The 19,169-nt window shown below is 37.1% G+C and overlaps 1 protein-coding gene across 7 annotated transcripts in view; it reads right to left on the bottom strand.

Moving 5' to 3' along the window:
- Positions 1 to 19,169, bottom strand: part of LMO7 (LIM domain 7) — a 164,661-nt gene that overhangs the window by 66,018 nt on the left and 79,474 nt on the right. For all 7 annotated transcript variants that reach the window (XM_067563247.1, XM_067563248.1, XM_067563249.1 and 4 more), the window contains exon 5: positions 15,998 to 16,104. In XM_067563247.1, the coding sequence (XP_067419348.1) occupies positions 15,998 to 16,104 (107 nt within the window). The remainder of the gene's footprint in view (positions 1 to 15,997; positions 16,105 to 19,169) is intronic.

Genomic DNA, 19,169 nt, shown 5'->3' with positions numbered 1-19,169 from the left:
TCAAAACAATGGTTAGACAGTATTACAGTGACAACTTTTAGAATTTTAGCATGCCTGTTAGTAAAAGTCACACCAAAAAAGTTATTTTCCATGGACACTAGAACTCATTTCTTTAGTGGACAGTGAATATACTACTATACTTCTTATATATTTATTTTTAGAGCCTTTCAAATTCACTGTATTAAAAAACTTTACATGGTTAAATAATGGCAAGAGAGATTAAGAGATCAGAGGATCTGCAGCTCACATCAACAAAGCGTTTCCTTTCCTGGCTCCCCATTCCCTCTGATCTACCTGTAAAGTCAGATTGAGTTATCCCCTTTGTCTTGTTCTCATCCCTATGTCCATACTTCCCTCCTTCCATACTGTCCCTGATGCTTGGAACACACTCAAAGTCACTGTTCTTATAACTTTCAAATCCTGCCTATAAGCTTACTCTTGCCATCTTGCCTATAGTCTGTTGGGGGCGGAGACAGGTAATTTTTTTTCTCTAAAAAGGGATCCTTTACATCTATTCATAAACCGGCCTTAACAATCAACTGTGTGATCTTTTGACACTTGTCCTCTTTTCTGTAACATCCTCCAAAAACTCCTTTATTATACCTCTCACTTGTTACTTGTTCTCTCATGTTATACTTGGATTATGTGCTCTTTGAAGCTGGGCCATGTTTTTACTTGTTTTGTGAGTTGGCTAGCATATGTCTAGGTTCTTGAAAAATACCCAACAACAACAGAAGAGATGCATCTTCTGCGGAGATCTGAAAAGACATGGAGAGATACAGGAAGGCTATTCCAGACAGCGGGAGGAGTAGAGAAGGCTTTTGGACCAACTGTAGCTAAATTGCATGTAAGGATGCAAGAGGCTGAGATGAGCAGAAGGAGCGGAATATAGGGCAGCACTGGAAAAAGATTTTAAAATGATTTCATACAAACTTTTCTTCCTTGTAAAACCTAAACAGCGATACTAAGAGACTAGAATATTTTACAGTTAAATATAATTTACTTTAACAAATTAATTTAGGCACTCAAGGTAGTGAACAAGTCCCCACTGTCAAACACCTAGCAGGTCAGAATTAACAACAAACCAGGTACCAGTTTTGAAGTAACCCGAAATAACTGGCGCAAAAATTCCATGAGCTATAAAGCTGGACAATATTTATTTAACAAGTTTCTTTCCACCCTTTTCACTACACCTCATCCTAATTCGCAAGAAGTCCAGTCTCCCCAGAATAGAGCTGGGTAAATAGTGGGAAAATTAGAGAACATGATCACTAAATGCAACATGCCAAACCTACACGCAATTAAATCTGACCAAAAGAGGGGGAGGAGGAGAGGGCCATCAAACATATTTCATTTTCTGTGAAAATACTGGGAGGAACTTTTATTTATGTAAATACAGATGTCTTGCATGAATTAGCATATTTCCACCAGCAGTGCTGGCATGCCGCTACACCCAGTGACCAATAAATCTAGCTCCTCTCTCCCTTGTTCAGTCAGGAAGAAACCCAGTCATTTTAAATAATGGCATTCACATACATAGCAAATATAATCCTTTTCTTAGGGAACAGGGACAAGAAAAATTTCAAAATGTCCCAAATTTTCCAGGCCTGCTCTCTCTTGGCCTCTCTTCCCACAATTAAGTGCTTTCTCTCTGGTACACACAAACAAACACTCTCAGAGAACTCTTCTCCTACATTTGAAGCTTATATCATCCAAAACAGAAGTAATCCTATATAACAAGTGTTTAAGTCACACAGCCAGGGTATTAAATTCTGACTACTGAATACTCCAAGGTTTATTTGATGCCAAAAGTTCATGAGGAACTCAGTTTTAGGACTCGTAGCTTTGTATACTTATTTGAGTCGATATGAACAATTACAAAGAGAACTGGTTGAATAATAGAAAACATTTACAAATAAATCTGTGACTGAATTTGTGACAAATATTACTCTGCTCTCTGTAGGAGCTAGCTGAATAATTGAATAAATTATTCATCAACAGATTTTCGATGATTAACAGGAAAAAAATGTTGAATATATTATTCAGTCATCTTTATGAGAATAAACTGAAGAAATCAGACTGGTTCATGGCGATTTCACGTAGAGAAAAATGGGCCAAATAAGACAAACACATAACAATTAAACCAGCTATTCCTGTGAAAAAGTTGCCTTTCAGAAGGGGTGGAAAGAAGAGAATGTAATGGCAATACTATTTGTAAACCCTTGGAGATCAGTGACCTTTGTAAGATTTTCCATCAGCAATCAACACCCAACAGAAGCGAACAGCCCAAATTTCAAAGAGTAAAATACTTTGGATAGCAAAAGCAATTGTGGTTTGCAGAATGACAGCACTGAAGACATGTTTCATTAGTGATGCATCTCGTTCTGTATTTATTCAGCCTGGGTGGGTGTGCCTTCTGCTTAACCATCTGATGTGTGATCTGAAAATGTCTACCCGGAACTTAAGTTAGTAAAAAACCTTTCAAAATCACTGCACTTTATAAGAACAAACTTCATTATAAGTTATGATGTTGGACGCAAGGTATGTGAAAATAGTTTTCTGTTTAGTTGTAGAAAGTAATCTCAGCTATTTCTGTTAAGTATTAGTATTCACTAGCTTTAACAAATAGAATGTTAAAATGGTATTGTAAAAGAAAGTCTTTCTAAAAAGCTAAAATTCCGTGAGTTTATGATAAACATTCTCTTTCCTGGGAGAGCTCTGAACCGGCCAGCCCACTAAAAATCTACATGCTGGTCTAAATTAAGAGATTTATATTCCTTCCCTATACTGATTTTACTGAGATCTTAAAAGACAACTATCCCACTATTCTCAGCACTGTGGAAAATTTAACAATTGTAGATAGACATATTGCGCTAAAAATAGCAGTGCAGCTATGATGGCACAGGCAGTGGCTCGGGCTAGCGGCCGGAGTACATACCCAGGGGTTGAGAGGGATTGTATTCTGGCAACTAGCCTGAGCTGCCGCCTACGACACCATGGTCATGCTATTATTTTTTTTAGCACACTAGCTTGAAGAAAGAGCTGAAATGTGTCTACCTGAGCTAGAAATCACACCTCCCAGCTGCTCTATAGACATACCCACAGAAGTGAGAGCTGAAAAACATCTTGGATGAGATTTTCAAAAAGCTTGTAAGTGACTTAAAAGCACAAGTCATAAGCTTTCAATGGCACTCATGCTCCTAAATCACTTAAGTGATTTTGAAAATCCCACCTGTTGCCTAGTCCATGCCCTTCCTGTGCATTAGATGCCTCCAGTTCCATGAAGGCCCTCTCAGCATCCCTCTCTTTCGGCATAGTCTATTCTTCCACATATGTTGTACTGGCTCGCTTAGGCTGGATGTGTCACTAACACAATTATCTTCTTTCAAACGTTTCAGGATCCAGAAAATTACCAAGCAATTAAGTTGGCCAATTGGACAACATGAATATTGAAAAGCACATACTAAAAGAACAGTTAAAGAAAACCTCACTGGTTGACGTTTGTTCAGTATACAAAAATCAGAACTGATTTCCAAATAGCATAAAGGGCTACATTCATGGGATAGTCTGACCATCTCTAATTCCTAGACTAGGTACCAGTTCCTGTAAAGTCCACCAAAACAGTTTGAAAAGAGACAAGTTTTAAAAAGGGATGGAAGGAAAACATAAGGAATCTTTTGCCACTGTAAAATAGTTGGAAAAATTCAGAAAGTGTGTGGGTTACTTTGTATCTATTATTAATATCCATTTAAAATTGTATATGAAAAGCTTTCAGTGATCCATCTAAGTAAAAACAGCCATTACCCTTTGTAACCATTACTTATACAACTACCTCATGCTTTCTATTCCATTCTATCTAGGTTGTGATGCCACGCCCACCAATGTAGCAACTATGACCTTAGTCACGGTGGTGATTAATATTGCAAAACATTGTGAGGGCAGAACACATACTACCTACATAGTTTTCAGCCTAGTAAGGTAATTTTGTCCAATAACAGCCCTCCTAGAGTTTCATGTGGGAGTTAAAACCCACACAGAAAATCAGTCAAAAAAGCTTTGAATATAAAGTAGCAAAATTTAAAAAATAAGCTCAGTAGACATTATGCATGTCTTTCTCCTACTAGGAATATTCCCTTTAAAAAGGGCTATTAGGGACTAAAAGCAACTGGGAGTTGAGGATGCCCAGCATTTTGCAAGAAGCACTATGTACCTCATAGAATCAGGCTAGCTAATGAGGGAAGGAGGCTAAAGACAGAAAATAGGAAGAGGGCAAGAAACAGACAATCAGCACTCAGAGGCAGGCCAGAACTCAGAACTCAAATATTAGCATCAAGGTCCATAGCAGCTATAAAAAGATTTTTAAAAATAATGAAGGTGCATAGGAGAATATGATATAAAATATAAGCTAACAATTTTTAGAAGCACACTATTTCAGCAGTAAATTAAGGTTTCGTGAATTTAAATGGTAGCTAAGCTTAGCTTTTCTTCATTTAAAAACAAGTTATACACAAGCAAAAACCTGCTGAATTCTGAGCTACAAACTTCAGGAAGCTAGTCCCCAATAAGATTTGCCACTTTGTCAGTGTGAAAAAGTTAGCCAATTTTGAAGAGCAATTAAGTTTGCTTTTGTGAATATACAGACAAAAGGTCTATTGGTTTTTAAGTACTGTCTTTAAGTCTTTAACGTCTGTCGCACTGTGGAGTTACACACTTTGCCTTATCTACATAATGGAAGTTTTTCAGAAATTTCCCATTGTTGCAAACATGAGTTCAGTTACACTAATAATAGTACAACATTGACTAGCAGCATAGAAGAGCTAGGGCTCCTAATATTGAAAGAATTGGTGGAGCTGAAATGGTGTTCGCAACAGCATGAAATTTTCAGAAGGTTTCTTCCATGGAGAGAGAAATCTACAGAACAGTACTATTTAAGGCACAAAACACAATCATACAACTTTCATATTGCTACAATTTGTTCTTCCTTTCCCCTTTCTCTATCCCTTCTCACTCATTTAAAAAAAAAAAAGTTTATAAAAAAAGACTGTTAATGCAGGACCTGTACCAACACCCCATAGCTGGAAGACTAAATCTACTCGCCAGGGTAAGAATCATACATGAAAAATGCTCATTCAACCTCATCCCTCCTGCAATTATGAAGGAACAACAGTTGTAGCATATTCCTTATGGGCTTTTTATTTAACAATTTAAAGACAGTCACTGTTTGCTTTTTGTTATACCTCTTTCCCTTCTTGGCTTCACTCCACTTTTTCTTTCCTATAACAGATCATAAGGCATCTTTTCTTGCATTACGTTCAGCATCTGTTCGTTCATTCCTATTTTCTCATTTCACCCTCTTGTATTTACTGCTTTATTTCAACATTCAACATTCTCCACTGTATTTTGTCCTCCCTTCTCCCTCCAAAATCTTACTTTTGATCCCTTAATTTTTTTTCTAATTTCATTACCTCAGTCACTCTTCCTGAATATCTATTGCACACATCCACCTTTAGACTTAAACGTTTAGTTTCAAATTTGCAGTTACAGTTTGCATACCTTTTTGTGTTTAATGCATGTACAGACACCATATAAAAGATCAGATCATCACAACTGTCACATTAGCTATTATTATAACAGAGGTGGTTCTGGATTTTATTTCTAATAATACTGTTGAAAACAAATCTTTACACAGAGAAAGTTATTATTGTAATTATTAGTGTGTGTGAAACACACATTCCCTTTCTGCTGTGTTCTTCTGTTATAATGGAGTATCTCATCAAGGATTGTTTCCCTTTAAATATAAAAAATAACCAAAAAAAACCTTACCACATATGAAAGTTACCCCATGAAAGAATGTTAAACAGAGCTATTGACTGACATAGCCAACACTAAAGAAGGCGTGGATTAGTATTAGTTTACAGAAGTGTGCAGTAATGCCTGTGCTATACAGATTTGTGATGAAAACACATCACACCTTAAAACACTGCTAGCCTTAACACTATGCACCTAAGTCCTGCCTTCCAACTGCTCTAGCTACATCTGACCACTGTTTTACACGAGGACATTAATCAACCCTGAGGATAATCAAAATTTGAAAGCATCTTCTGCAATATCCTGGTACGTTTGAAAACAGCCTTAGACATGGGTACTGAATTAAAATGGATACACTATTACCACCTAATGAATTTGCCAAAGTTAAAATATATTTACTTCTTTCAGCAGTTTTTCCTTGTGAATTGTAAATTTGGCTGTAATTTAATATTCCATGTAACTGTAAATATTTCAAAATCAGTACTTTTATTTCAAGTTAAATATATCCTGTCAAGTACTGCTCAGGATTAATAATGGCACACATGCAGCTCTACAACATCAGGTTCACAGGTATGAGTGTATATTTACAGGAGAGTTTTTCTGGGAGGGTAGGGAAATGAGAGAGAAAATACCACCCACATTACTCACAGAAAGTTAGTTAACTAATCATCCTTAGCTGCTTCATTGCTTATAATACGATTCTGAACCATATCAGAGACCTACCCATTTTTACAGGAATCAAGCTGACATTACTACTGCATGTTGCCCTCTATATCCCACACGTATTACAAATTTATATATAATCTGGCATGCATACCAACAGAGTATTAATCTACATTAATCTTCACCAAAACCTCTCAACATACCAACTCCCAAAGGCACATGTACCCCCACCCACCAACCACCCACATGTATTTTTATAACAGAGGAAGAATAGATTACAACTTCCAATTTTCATTAACACAGCTTTTCTCTATTCAATATCAGTTCACATTCTTCCAACTGGATTTCCCATCTCTCTCATATTGTTTTACAAATATCATTTGTTTTGGGATGGCAACAGACTGAAGATCAAATGTACAAATGTATATAGATGCCTAAAGATGCAGATAAACATCTAGTGGGATTCACAAAACCATCTAAGCAGGTTAGGTGCATAACTCCCACTGATTTCAAGTACGTATGAAAATCACTATAAAAGCCAATTAGTAATAGTTATCTAAATTAACGTTATCTCAGGGGTGTACTTTTTAAAAACTAGCATGCTTGCAATCCTGATGTGAACATATAAATTCCTTTCTGCCGAAAGTTACTCTTTTTTCCTATATGCCATTTAGATTTCGTTGAATAACTTCAGAGTATCTAAATTCCAGTAAGGGTTGACTGTTGGCACCATATACCTCACTAAAAGTATTTGAATTACTCTCTCATCTATTGCCAATCTACACTATGTCAGAATTTTTCAGACTTCTTCAGCCCTTCAGTATTTGTGGGTGTCAACTAAACTGCTGTGGTTTTCAGTAGAACACTCTTACATAACAATCAATGAAAACCAAACAGTATACAAACTATGATTGCTTACAAAAAACACAAGGTAAGTATGATACAACTCAGGGTCACTAACAACAAAATGACATAAATCCAACAATCTTAAGAATTTTTCTCTTAATCTTAATTAAGAGAGACTTCAGATAACAAAAGATTAAATACTTAATAAGATTAACATTAGCTTTACTTTGAAAATTAGATTTACTTTGGAAAGCTGGATTTAATTCCTGACGTGTATGTCCGAAGTCCAGAGCATATTTTATTACCGGTAACTGTTTCGTGAAATGACTCAAAACTTAAGCATGTTAACCATATGAACTCTGAATATTTTATACCCAGTGTTACTCTGATTTATGATACTATTAAACTACACAAAGTGTAATGAGTTCCATTCTCTTGACATGTGCATAATTCTCATTGATATTAATGAAAATTACACATACCGTACTCAAAAGTTACATATTACAAGGGTAATGCAAATACAAAGATTCAATTGATACACACAGTAGAATTAGCAACTCTAAAGTTTTAATTTAATACAATTTTTATGTTTTTATGATAATACCAGTGGTAAATGACATGGAGAAACACTCGCTTCATAAAATCCTAGGGATGTTTCTGGAGTTGTTCTGAGGTGGGGATCCTGAGTTTTCCATTACAGCTGTAGTGTGACCAGGAAACTTAATTACTATGACAATATATTTTAACCACATGTCAAACATTTTTCCCTCTCATCTGAATGCAAACTTAAAGAAGTTTCAACAATTGCACTTCAGTCTCAGGTTATATACAATTCTGAAAGAGAATTGACGTGTCTATCCATAAATCAGTGAAATCTTGCCCTTTAATCTTCCTACAGCAGAGAACCAGATATAATTCCCAGTAGAGCTTGTTATCAATGCACCTCGAGCTGGCCAGATTGCCCTTTTCAACATTTGCTGGAGAGTCTGACTGTATTGCCTCCAGAATGTTCTCACAATGCTAACCCAGCGACTGAGAAATGGTACTATCCCCATACTAATTCACAGGTCAATAGACCACAAGCGCAGTTCTTCCCACTAACCAGAGATTTCTTTTTCTGCTCTACATTTGTGAGTCTTTCCTCTTCCGTTCCCTTTTCTCTTTTCAAGTCTGTTGTCATATGTTCATGACTGAACCCCAACAATTGAAAAATGAGTCGTCCCCCCCAAAAAAAACCTTAAAAATAAGTTTTAGGTTTGTCCTCTTGTTTTACTTGCTATCTGGTTTTAGAACATTTACAGTATACTTGAGTCAAGTTTTTCAGGCTTTTCTTTGCAACCATGAGGGCTAGAAACTGATGTTTTGACATGAAAGCTGAGATTCACACATAATCACATGACTCCAGGAGCCAGTGTAGTAGTATGGAGGAAACTCCACAGCAGTGCCAGTTTCACTCTGCTTTTGTTGATTGAGCACAGGACTGGGCATCATTAGACCAGGATTCTACACTCAGCTCAGCCACTGTTTTCCATTGCAATCTGTATGTTTCCCATCAGATAGCATGTATGGAGGTGGTGTTACCAATCTATGAGACCACCTCTCTCTGTGACATACTTTCACAGCTGCACTCCACACAGATACTGGAGCTGGAGAAAAGGTACTTTGGGAAGGTACCAAAGGGCAGGGTAACAGTGGTGTGGAATTCTGGTGGGGATTTTGTGGTGAGGTTAATTAAATTTATATTCTTTTAGGTTATTTGATTTGATCATGGTGCAATTGATGGGTCTTATTTGTATTTTTGCTACTCTTCACCCATCCAACCATCTTTGCACCCTTGGCAATCTTAAAAAAATGACATTAATAAATAAAGGAATAAAAATCACATGCCTCTTCAGGTTTTATGTTAACAGTTAACCACTAAGCAGCTTTAAACTGCCATTTAAAAAAATAGGCTGAATAAATATTTACTAGTCATATCGAATGTTGAGTCCTTCCCTCTCCCATTAAAATTCCTCAAGGTCTGGAACCACAAAAGGTCCATGTGGAGGATAACAGCCTTCCACTGCTACAAGTGACTCGGTTAGCTCAAGTTATAGAGTTCTGTGTCATGGAGCTAAAAATGCTAAAGGATTTTAAAAAAACCAACCAAACTAAGAAATTACATACAAATAATCCCCTCCACTCCAGTTACAAAATCAAGCACTCAAAGGTTAGGAAATACTAAAATAAAAGTTGTCTATGCAACCTTAAATTAGCCTTCTTTTATAGGTATAAGCTAGTCTTTAATAACATCATGTGCTTCATTCAGTGCACAGAATGGACAGTGAATGAGGCAGAGGGTTGTTGGAAAAGTATTCTGTTGAGGTTAAGGTACTAATTTAAGGTCAGGACCCCTTAGGTGCTGAGGAACCTCGCCGCCAATATGATTTAATGGGAGCTGAAGGTGCTGAGCACCTTGCAAGAAGAAACTTGTATCCTGCAGGATCTGACAATTAAGTAGCATGATGCCTAGTTAACTATTAATACTCAGTACATTCACATACATTTGATAACTTCTGCTTTAAATGGAAGCCTATAAAATTACTTATTTTAATTAAGTTAGCGAAATATTTAATTACATATTTAGTTCTTACAGAAGACTGGAAGTAGAATATTAAAGGTTAACATTATGCCTTCAGCACAAGGTTTTGGAGCTTGAGATAGCATTCTCTAATAATTTAAATCTAATAATTTAAGTGTCACAACACAATAAATTCTTTCATAAATTTTTGGCTTAGTGACTTTTTTCTAATGTTTTCATGTATTCACCAGCATATATTTTGTACTACCCATTCACCCATTTGAAATAAAAGGTCTTCACTTCTTAAAATAGGTATACAGTACTGGATCTGCATTTTATTCTGATATAGAGCCATTTGTCCACTTGAGAGACACAATCCCTATTCTTTACCATACATATCAGTCAAATAACTGGAAAGGCCAAAAATAGAATTTCTAGTATCAATAAGAACGTTTGAAATTTTGTCTGACATTTATTTTTGGTAATTTTAAAGCTATTGTACTATTTTTTCTAAGAACCTTCCTACAGCTGGGAACAATTGGGTATGTTATTTTAAAAATAACTTGGCAGGAAGTGCTCAACTGTTTTTAAATAGTAACTGTGTTGCCAAATGAAAGTCACTGAGCTCAAGTTACACACAGACTGATCTAATTAAAAAGAATCAAATGAACTAGAATGGCAACCCCATGGTATTTCAAATTTTAAAAATTGAGAAATTGCTGAGTTTACAAATAATACCATCTCATTTAGTTCTAAGTATAATAAATGTTTAAGCTAAAATGAATTGTGGCAATAAATTACACACACTGCAGAGAATGGACAGTGATTCATATACATTTAACTAAATAACCAACCATGAAAGAAATGCAGACAACTTCTTGGGGTGCTGTGTGATGGACAGTGCCATCTAGTTAATTTATTTTATACACGACACATCGCTATATTACACCAATAACCAATAATTTCCAGAGATTTACAAAAAGACAGCCATAAATATCAGACACTAAACCCTGTTCCCATCTTCACAGGCAGAAAGTTATTCATGCCAATGTATTTCCCATGTCACACTACTGATCTTCTAGTCACTTAACTGCCAACGTATGAGGAGATTTGCAATCTTTTATACATATAAATACCAGAATTTGGATAATATAACTTGCACTTTTCATAAACTTCCATCTTTAGCAAAATGTTAAGCAACTGTTTTAAAATAATAAATTAGTTATCAAAGAGAGTAAAAAAAACCACTGGAAAATTAAGAGTTCTATTTAGATGTACAGCAGATAGAGCAAGTATTTACAACAAGAATTTCACATTACCAGTAATCTCAAATGAGAGACCAGGAAAGACTCCCACTTCATACAGAAGTTACAGAAAACTAACTTTTAAGCACATTGTGTTGAAAACTTACCAAAATAACAATTCTGCAGTGATTATTGCATAGTCAAACATGGATTTTGACATATGGCTCGAAGAACACAATCTGTTCAGAATCGTGAGCCTTTGTGGTGTTTAACAGACATATTTGTGGCACAGTTGCAAACTCATTACTGAAGAGCATCAGTTTGTTTATATCAATGACTATATCTTGGTGTGTCTCCTATCATATTAGCACCCTCCATACCCATGCTGTCCCGAATTCATCCTATGTAAAAACTGCTTTCATCACAAAATAAAAACTCAGTGTCTCTTAAGGGGTTCATGATACCAATTGTGTTGGAAATGAACTCCTCTTAAAAATGCTCTTCCTTTAGAAGTTATGTTTTTCTGGCATAATGTAAAACAAGAATTGTTCTAGGTATGATTATTTATATTATAATAATTATTTGTCATCCATCCCCAATGTGCCAAGTACTATCCCTCACACACAGGAAGAAAATTCCTGCCTTATAGAGCTTTCAGGAAAGAAACAACTGACCTAATCTATTTTTAGTAGTAGTTAAGACACACACACTAACAACGATTGAGTCTCCCGTCAAATTCAGCATATGAGCTACAGTCACTTTCTGTGGGTCCTGAGATGAGACCAAAGACCAATTTTAGACCTGCAGTCTCATCTTCAAATGTCACAAATGAAGACAATTGTAGATGAACATGTGCTGATTTTATCTTTACATCTTGCATGCCTCTCCTTGACTGCAGCAATCAGTGAGCTCTTGAAATCTTTCTGTCCAAGGTGGCAGAACTGCTGCCATCAGACCTTGTCATGGGCTAAGAGCTCCCAAGTCAACGTTGCAAGATTGGAAGGTGGCTTTGAGGTCTTTGTAACATTTTCTTGATCTGCCCCTAAAATAAGTTCCACTCTGCAATTCTCCATAAAAGATGGCCTTTCGTGTTCTTTACTATCAGACATATGGACCACATGACCATACTATTTCAGCTGCACTCTCACTGTAAAAGCTTCAATGCCTATGATGTTGCAGCACTCAAAGACTTTGGTGTTTGGAACCAAAACTCTAACGACAACAGTGCAGTGATAGGACATAGGTAAATTACTCAGATGTTTAAATGCACTGTGCTATAGGCATACATTAATATCATGCTATATACCCAATTGCAGCTGATTAAAATTTGGGCAATTAGCCTTAGATGAAACCAGAAAGAATAAACTTGCTTGAGAATTTTAGGAGGCCTTGAACGGAAGTAGAGGAAATGAAAATCCTTTATGAAGTCAGCATATAACAAAATGTGTCTCTTTATGAGAACAAAAAAAGTATTAACTTTACACACACAAAAATGTAAATAAGGAATAATGCACTAGCATCAAAACTTCCAATGACAGCGATTCCACAACTTCCCTAAGCAATTTGTTCCAGTGCTAAACTACCCTGACAGTTAGGAAGTTTTTCCTAAAGTTCCTACAAAGTTTTAGGTCCAACCTAAACCACCCTTGCTGCAATTTAAGCTTCTTGACTCCTCAGAAGTTAACAAGAATAATTTTCTGCTGTCCTTCTTGTAACCACTTTTCGTGTACTTGAGAACTGTTATGTCCCTCCTTAGTCTTCTCCAGACTAAACAAACCATTTTTTTCAATCTTCCCTCATAGGTCATATTTTCTAGACCTTTAATCATTTTTGTTACTCTCCTCTGGACTTTCTCCAATTTATTCACATCTTGCCAGAAATGTGGCACCGAGAACTGGAGACTATACTCCAATTGAGGCTTTATCAGTGCGGAGTGGAGTGGAAGAATTACTTCTCGTGTCTTGCTTACAACAGTCCTGCTAATACACCCAGAATTTCCTTTTTTTGAAACCATGTCACACTGTTGACTCATATTCAGCTTGGAATCCACTATAACCCACAGATCCTTTTCTCCAGTACTCTTTTCTAGAGAGTCATTTCCCATTGTGTGTGTGCGCATTTGATTGTTCCTTTGTAAGTGGAGTACTTTGGATTTGTCCTTATTGAATTACCTCCTATTTACTTCAGACCATTTTTCCAGTTTGTCCAGATCATTTTGAATTTTAATCCTATCCTCCAAAGCACTTGCAACCCCTCCCAGTTTGGTATAATCCGCAAACTTTATAAGTGTACTCTCTACACCATTATAGAAGCCATTTAGGAAGATATTGAATAGAACCAAAGCCAGGATCTATCCCTGCAGGACCCCACTCAATATACCCTTCCAGCTTGACTGTGAACCACTGATACTCTGTGGGAACAAACAATTTTCCAACCAGTTATGCACATTATAGTAGCTCCATCTATGTGGTATTTCCTTAGTTTGTTTATGAGAAGGCCATGCGAAACACTACCAAAAGCCTTACTAAAGTCAAGATACACCACATCTACTGCTTCCCCCCCTCCACATGGCTTATTAACCTGTCAAAAAAAGCTATTCGGTTGTTTTGACATGAATTGTACTTGATAAATTCATGTTGACGATTACTTATGATCTTATTGTTGTTTAGGTGTTTGCAAATTGATTGCTTGATTGCTCCATTATCTTTCTGGGTACTGAAGTTAAGATGACTTGTCTGTAATTCCCTGAGTTGTCCTTATTTCCCTTTTTAGATTGGTATCGTTTTTGCCTTCGTCCAGTCCTCTGGAATCTTTCCAGTCTTCCATGAGTTTTCGCAGATAATGGCTAATAGCTCAGATATCTCCTCAGTTAGTTCCTTGAGTATTCTAGGATGCATTTCATCAGGCCTTGGCAATTTGAAGACATCTAACTTGTCTAAGTAATTTTTAGCTTTTTTCCCCCTATTTTAGCCTCAGATCCTATCTCATTTTCAGTGGCATTCACTGTGTTAGAGGTCGAATTCCTAGTAACTATTTTGGTGAAAACTGAATAGATTTCCTGTAAGACTTTGGATTAGTCATTTAGCCACTCTGGACCCCCATTTTACATATGGGCATAACAGTATTTCCCTATCACACAGGGATTACTGAGGATGAATACATTAAAGACTGAAATGCTCAAGTACCACAGATACTAATGGGTGCCACATAAGTACGTAAAAGAGATAGACAAGTCTTATTTTATTTCATGGCTGACCATCACCACCTAGGCACACCTGCTACTTTTTGTGACTTGTGGTTAGCACTCAGACTAGTTGGACAACATTCTTTGCACAACAGTTTGCTAACTTTAACTATCTGACCTCCCTCAAGTTTCAGATTGTCAGAATTTCCTTTGCTGAAGACTGACTCATGATACACTGTTTTTTAGTATTCTTAGGGACATTTTGAAGCCAATCTAGACTAAAATAGGGATTTGGAGTCTTATGTGAATAATTATAACAAGGCAGCATTTACTAACATCTTAGCTCCTTGTGCTGCATAAAGTCAGTCACGAAGAATGCCAACATTTTGAAAAATGTCAAATTCTCAACATTCTATTCACCAGCAGCTAAATCAGGCCAAATAAATCCTTAAATATTTGATAAATATCTTGCTATGATAATTCAGGATTAAACTCTTGTGCTTAAATTGCATTTTGCAATGGACATGAAAAACATTTCAGCATATCAAGCAATCTATACAAGAATCTTCTGAACTGAAAAAGCTGGTCAAATTTTGGTTTGCAACATTTTTTCCTCATCACCTTTACAAGAAAAAGTGTTCCCACCAACTCAAACAATTTTACAAAATTGAAGGGAATTTGTATTCAGTAAGTATTTAAGATGCATTAAATCCTAGAATTTAAGAATAGATTTCTGTCCCCACCCACTATTCCTTTCCCCTACTGGCATTAAACAATTAATGAGCAGGTTGTGTAGCAAGAGAACAAAAGTGCCAACAACTACGACAAAGCGAAACTGCCCAAGGAAAGATTTGCTGCCTGCCATACTTACCTACCAAGTTCTTGGCAGCTTATTAAGGACTCTATCCTGTTCTCACTGAAGTTAACAACATTCAAATTGGAACAGCATGAGTCCCAAAATTATGGAAAGCAATAAGTTACATTGCAAGACCAAACACGTCTCTATTTCATGGGAAAATATTGACATCTATAAACATAACAATTACTCTGAGTGCAATGCAACATACAGTGGTCTGAATACATGGTATTTAGTTCCTGATTCTCTCCCCAATCTGAGGTGTGATATTCAGTGACAAATCTTCACATTAAATTCTGAATGGAGGGAGGTGTGTGTGGTCCTTCAGAGATACAATACTCATACCCCACAGCAACTCAGCTGAATGCCACAAATTACCAGTCTAATTCTTGACTTTTTTTAAACTACTTATTTCAAAATTTAAACAAATAAATCCAAGATAAAATTAAAAAAAAAACTATTTTACAACCTTCTGATTATCAGGATTCACCTACACAGTTTGTTTATTCTAAAACTAAACTGTAACCAGAACAATTTCTGCTTCAAACCTTTAAATACTAAATATTTAAATTAGCAAATGAGTTTACCAGTAGGTATAAAATACTACTAATAAATTTTAAATTATAAAGTAAGGTTCTTTATAGGAAATATTAGCAGAAATTATATCAGATTTAACCTAACAACTTTAACAAAGCTAAGACCCTTCTCGGCTACACTGCTTCAAAATTGCTCTGTTGCTATCTTTAAGCAAGAATTTTCTATAGTCAAACATTTCAAAAGATCTGACTGTAAAACATATTGGCTAATTTTAAAAATATTATATGGAAAAAGCTTACTTGACAGTAACTCGACTGGATAAATCCTGAAGATCCCCAGGATGAAAAAGCTGAGCTTCTTTCAATCCAATATTTTCACAAGCTTTCAGAAAAACATTTATATTATCCTGTGAAGAGAAGTGGAAAGTGATTGCTTAGTTAAGCAGCACCGAGCAAGTTGATTAGTCTGAACTCCTAAGTTTCAAAGTCCAGATCATGGAAATAAAAAAAAAAAGCAGCAATCCTCCAGATCATAAATACTAGTAATATTTCATATACATGCGTGAGCTCGTTTGTGATCTTTGTGACTGACTGACAGGTTAAAGATTAGCTGGTGTAAGGCAAATGGCTAGCCAGTAGGCAGTAATCTACACTTTGATGTCAGCTCTGCTCTGCAAACAAACGCCCTCTTTCTAGCTTTGCACGACAAGCCTCACCTCTCGCCTTTAAAAATAACTCCAGCTACTGACATTCACCCACCCAGAAACTGTTGGCAATGGAGGAATAAGAGGAGGAACATTCTGTTTCTATGATTACAGAATGATTGTGGAATACTGCACCTGGAATCTGGGTTTGGTTGCTGAGCAGGCTCTTGAGAGAGAGAAACCAAACTGCATGATCAAGGAAGCAGCAATAAGAAGCCTGGGGTTGGGTTCCCCCCCCCCCCCCCCCTTTAAATAGTCTGGACTATAAAATATAGGTGTGGTACAGTACTCACTCACTGCACCTGCTCTAGACCAATTGCTTAGTTAAGGCAGGGTAACAAATGTATAACTGTAAAAATTGCACAATTCATTATTTCACTTTCCACTTTATAACCGATAAGCAATTTACAAGAAATTCTCTCTCATTAATATGGAATGCTATTATAGCAACAGAAGAATTTCTCTTTGCACTTCACAACTCAACTCAGTAGGAAGGGTTACAGGAGTGGGCAGGCTAATGTTTCTTGATTCATAAACTAATATAGCCATGTCATTCAAAGCTTCTGTACTTAAGGTACTGGGTCAGACTTTGCTGTGTCTGTAAAACAGCCCTTTCATCAACTTAATGCCACCTTAAAACATCTTTTTTCCCTTTTTTCTCTTCTTGGATGTAAGAGCTCAATTATTTAAATTATAGAAGTTCCTCCTGCCCTCCCCTTCCCCTCTCCCCTCCCCCCCAAAAAAAAACCCACCCCAGAAAAGTGTCAGTTGCTTTTAACACAAAGTACTGTTTAATAAGTGAACCTGCAGTTTTGTAGTTCCTTAAACTGTAGAATGTCTTAGCATATTTGCTGACAAAAAGTCAAGCTTCATTACAGGAAAATGTTTGTATAACATTTAACATGTTGACTGAGTGCTGTATTATACCTTATGTCATAGACCCCAAGCCTCACTGGACATGGTGTTCAAAAGCCCATGGAGACATTATGCCCATGGAAACCAGAAGCATATTGCCTCCAGGTGTAAACTGTTCCCCTTATACACAGGAGAGGGGGTAGAAAGAGGGGGAGAGTGGCATGCTGGAGGAAAGGCAGGGTCATAATCACACCCCTTCCCCACATGCACGCTCTTGTATTGAGTGTGCTGCTGGCTGTACACGCAGTGAAATTATAGCTGCCTCTTGTGTCGGTGCACTGTGAGGAAAGGGTCTCTTCTCCACCCAGTGCATCCACACAGGAGGCAGCTTTAATCTGGCCTCTAAGGTGCACTGTCAGTTTGCTCAGGCCTACAAATTTATCTGTCTTGGAAAGGAAGGCAAATCATTTATTGAAATACAGAGAATGTTTTTGCCCTCAGTGATTTTATAAACTGAATGGGTTCTCAGAAACCTCAACCAGGCTGAGAATACACACTGTATATTGCTTACAGAATGCTTCAGGGACAGGAGGGGCCAAAAAGGGCCCCATTACCCTGAAAATTACTACAGCTGGAAGGAGAATAACCATGAGCCCTGTTTGGGGAGTGGCACTGAAAGACAGAAGGAGCTGAGAGGCTACACAACTAAACTAGGAATTGTTTAAAAAGCCTAGGAAGTCCAAGAAAAGCATGGGGATAAAACAGTTACTGAGCAGTTTACCCTTATCACCCCAAACTCCTGGGTGGTTAGGTTGGAGAAGGGGAGAAGTTGCGTACGCTCAACAGTCTTAATTCTGAAGATGCTGCAGCACTTGATCAAATATTGTCCCTTTAATAAAGGCAAAGAGTACATTAGCTTGCAGAGAGCTAGGATGTCACCGTGCTAGTGCACCAAAGCCTGGAAATGTCTTTCCAAATACCTAGCAGCCATTTTAAACTCTTAAAAACAGATTTTAATTTTTTATTTGTGTAACTGATTTTTATGCGAGTTCCTACTGAGTTATTAAAAATAAGTGAAAGTGACCCAAACCAACTGCAAGCTTGACAGTGTCTCCTCAAAATGCAGGAGCAGTAACAGCAATGATGCTATAACAGAATTCGATCCATCTGATCAGGTCAAATGTGTAGCAACTAAGATGTTATGTAACTGGATCAACACCTCTCTTTACAAAACTAATTAAATAAGTAAATAAAATAAAAACCAGTAAACAAAGTTGTAAGAAATAATCACAAGAACTCAAAGACAGCAGTGGGGCTTATTATGCAAGTTCTCTCTTAATGGTTCTGGACCAGCCCAGAGGAGTTGTGGGGGGCAAACAATTTAATTAGTTTTAACAGAGAGCTTGACAAACTTGTGAGTGGGATTGTATGATGGGTTGTTTGCAGTGGTGGGGGCGGAGCTTAGTAGCCCTGTAGATCCTGGATGGCCACAGCTGGAAAAGGAACATTGAGCAGACTGGACCAATGCTGTGAGGTGATACTAAGAATTCTCTCCCATAGGTGTTTGGCTGACTGATTCTTGCTCACTTTCTCAGGGTTCAGCTGACTGCCCTACATCGGGTTGGGAAGGAATTTCCCCCTAGCTCAGATTGGCAGTGGCCATAGAGGCGGTTTGCCTACCTTTACAGCATGGGGCATGGGTCATTTGCCAGGATTATCAGGGTGTATCATTTAATTCCCTGCCATAGGTGCAACTCAGTCCCTCCTATTCTCTGCCTGTGGTATGCAATAGTTTAGCCTCCTGAGGATTGGAATACTTAGGTCTAATTTTGGTTGTTTGGTTTAGTATGGGGGTGGCTGGCTGGTGCTGGTGGCCTGTGATGTACAGAAGGTTAGACTAGATTATCTGGTGG

Source organism: Emydura macquarii, unplaced genomic scaffold, assembly GCF_026122565.2.
Source record: "Emydura macquarii macquarii isolate MOO-44397 ecotype Brisbane River unplaced genomic scaffold, CSIRO-AGI_Emac_v2 contig_2473, whole genome shotgun sequence".
Lineage (NCBI taxonomy): Eukaryota > Metazoa > Chordata > Testudines > Chelidae > Emydura > Emydura macquarii.
This window is presented reverse-complemented; position numbering and strand designations above follow the sequence as displayed.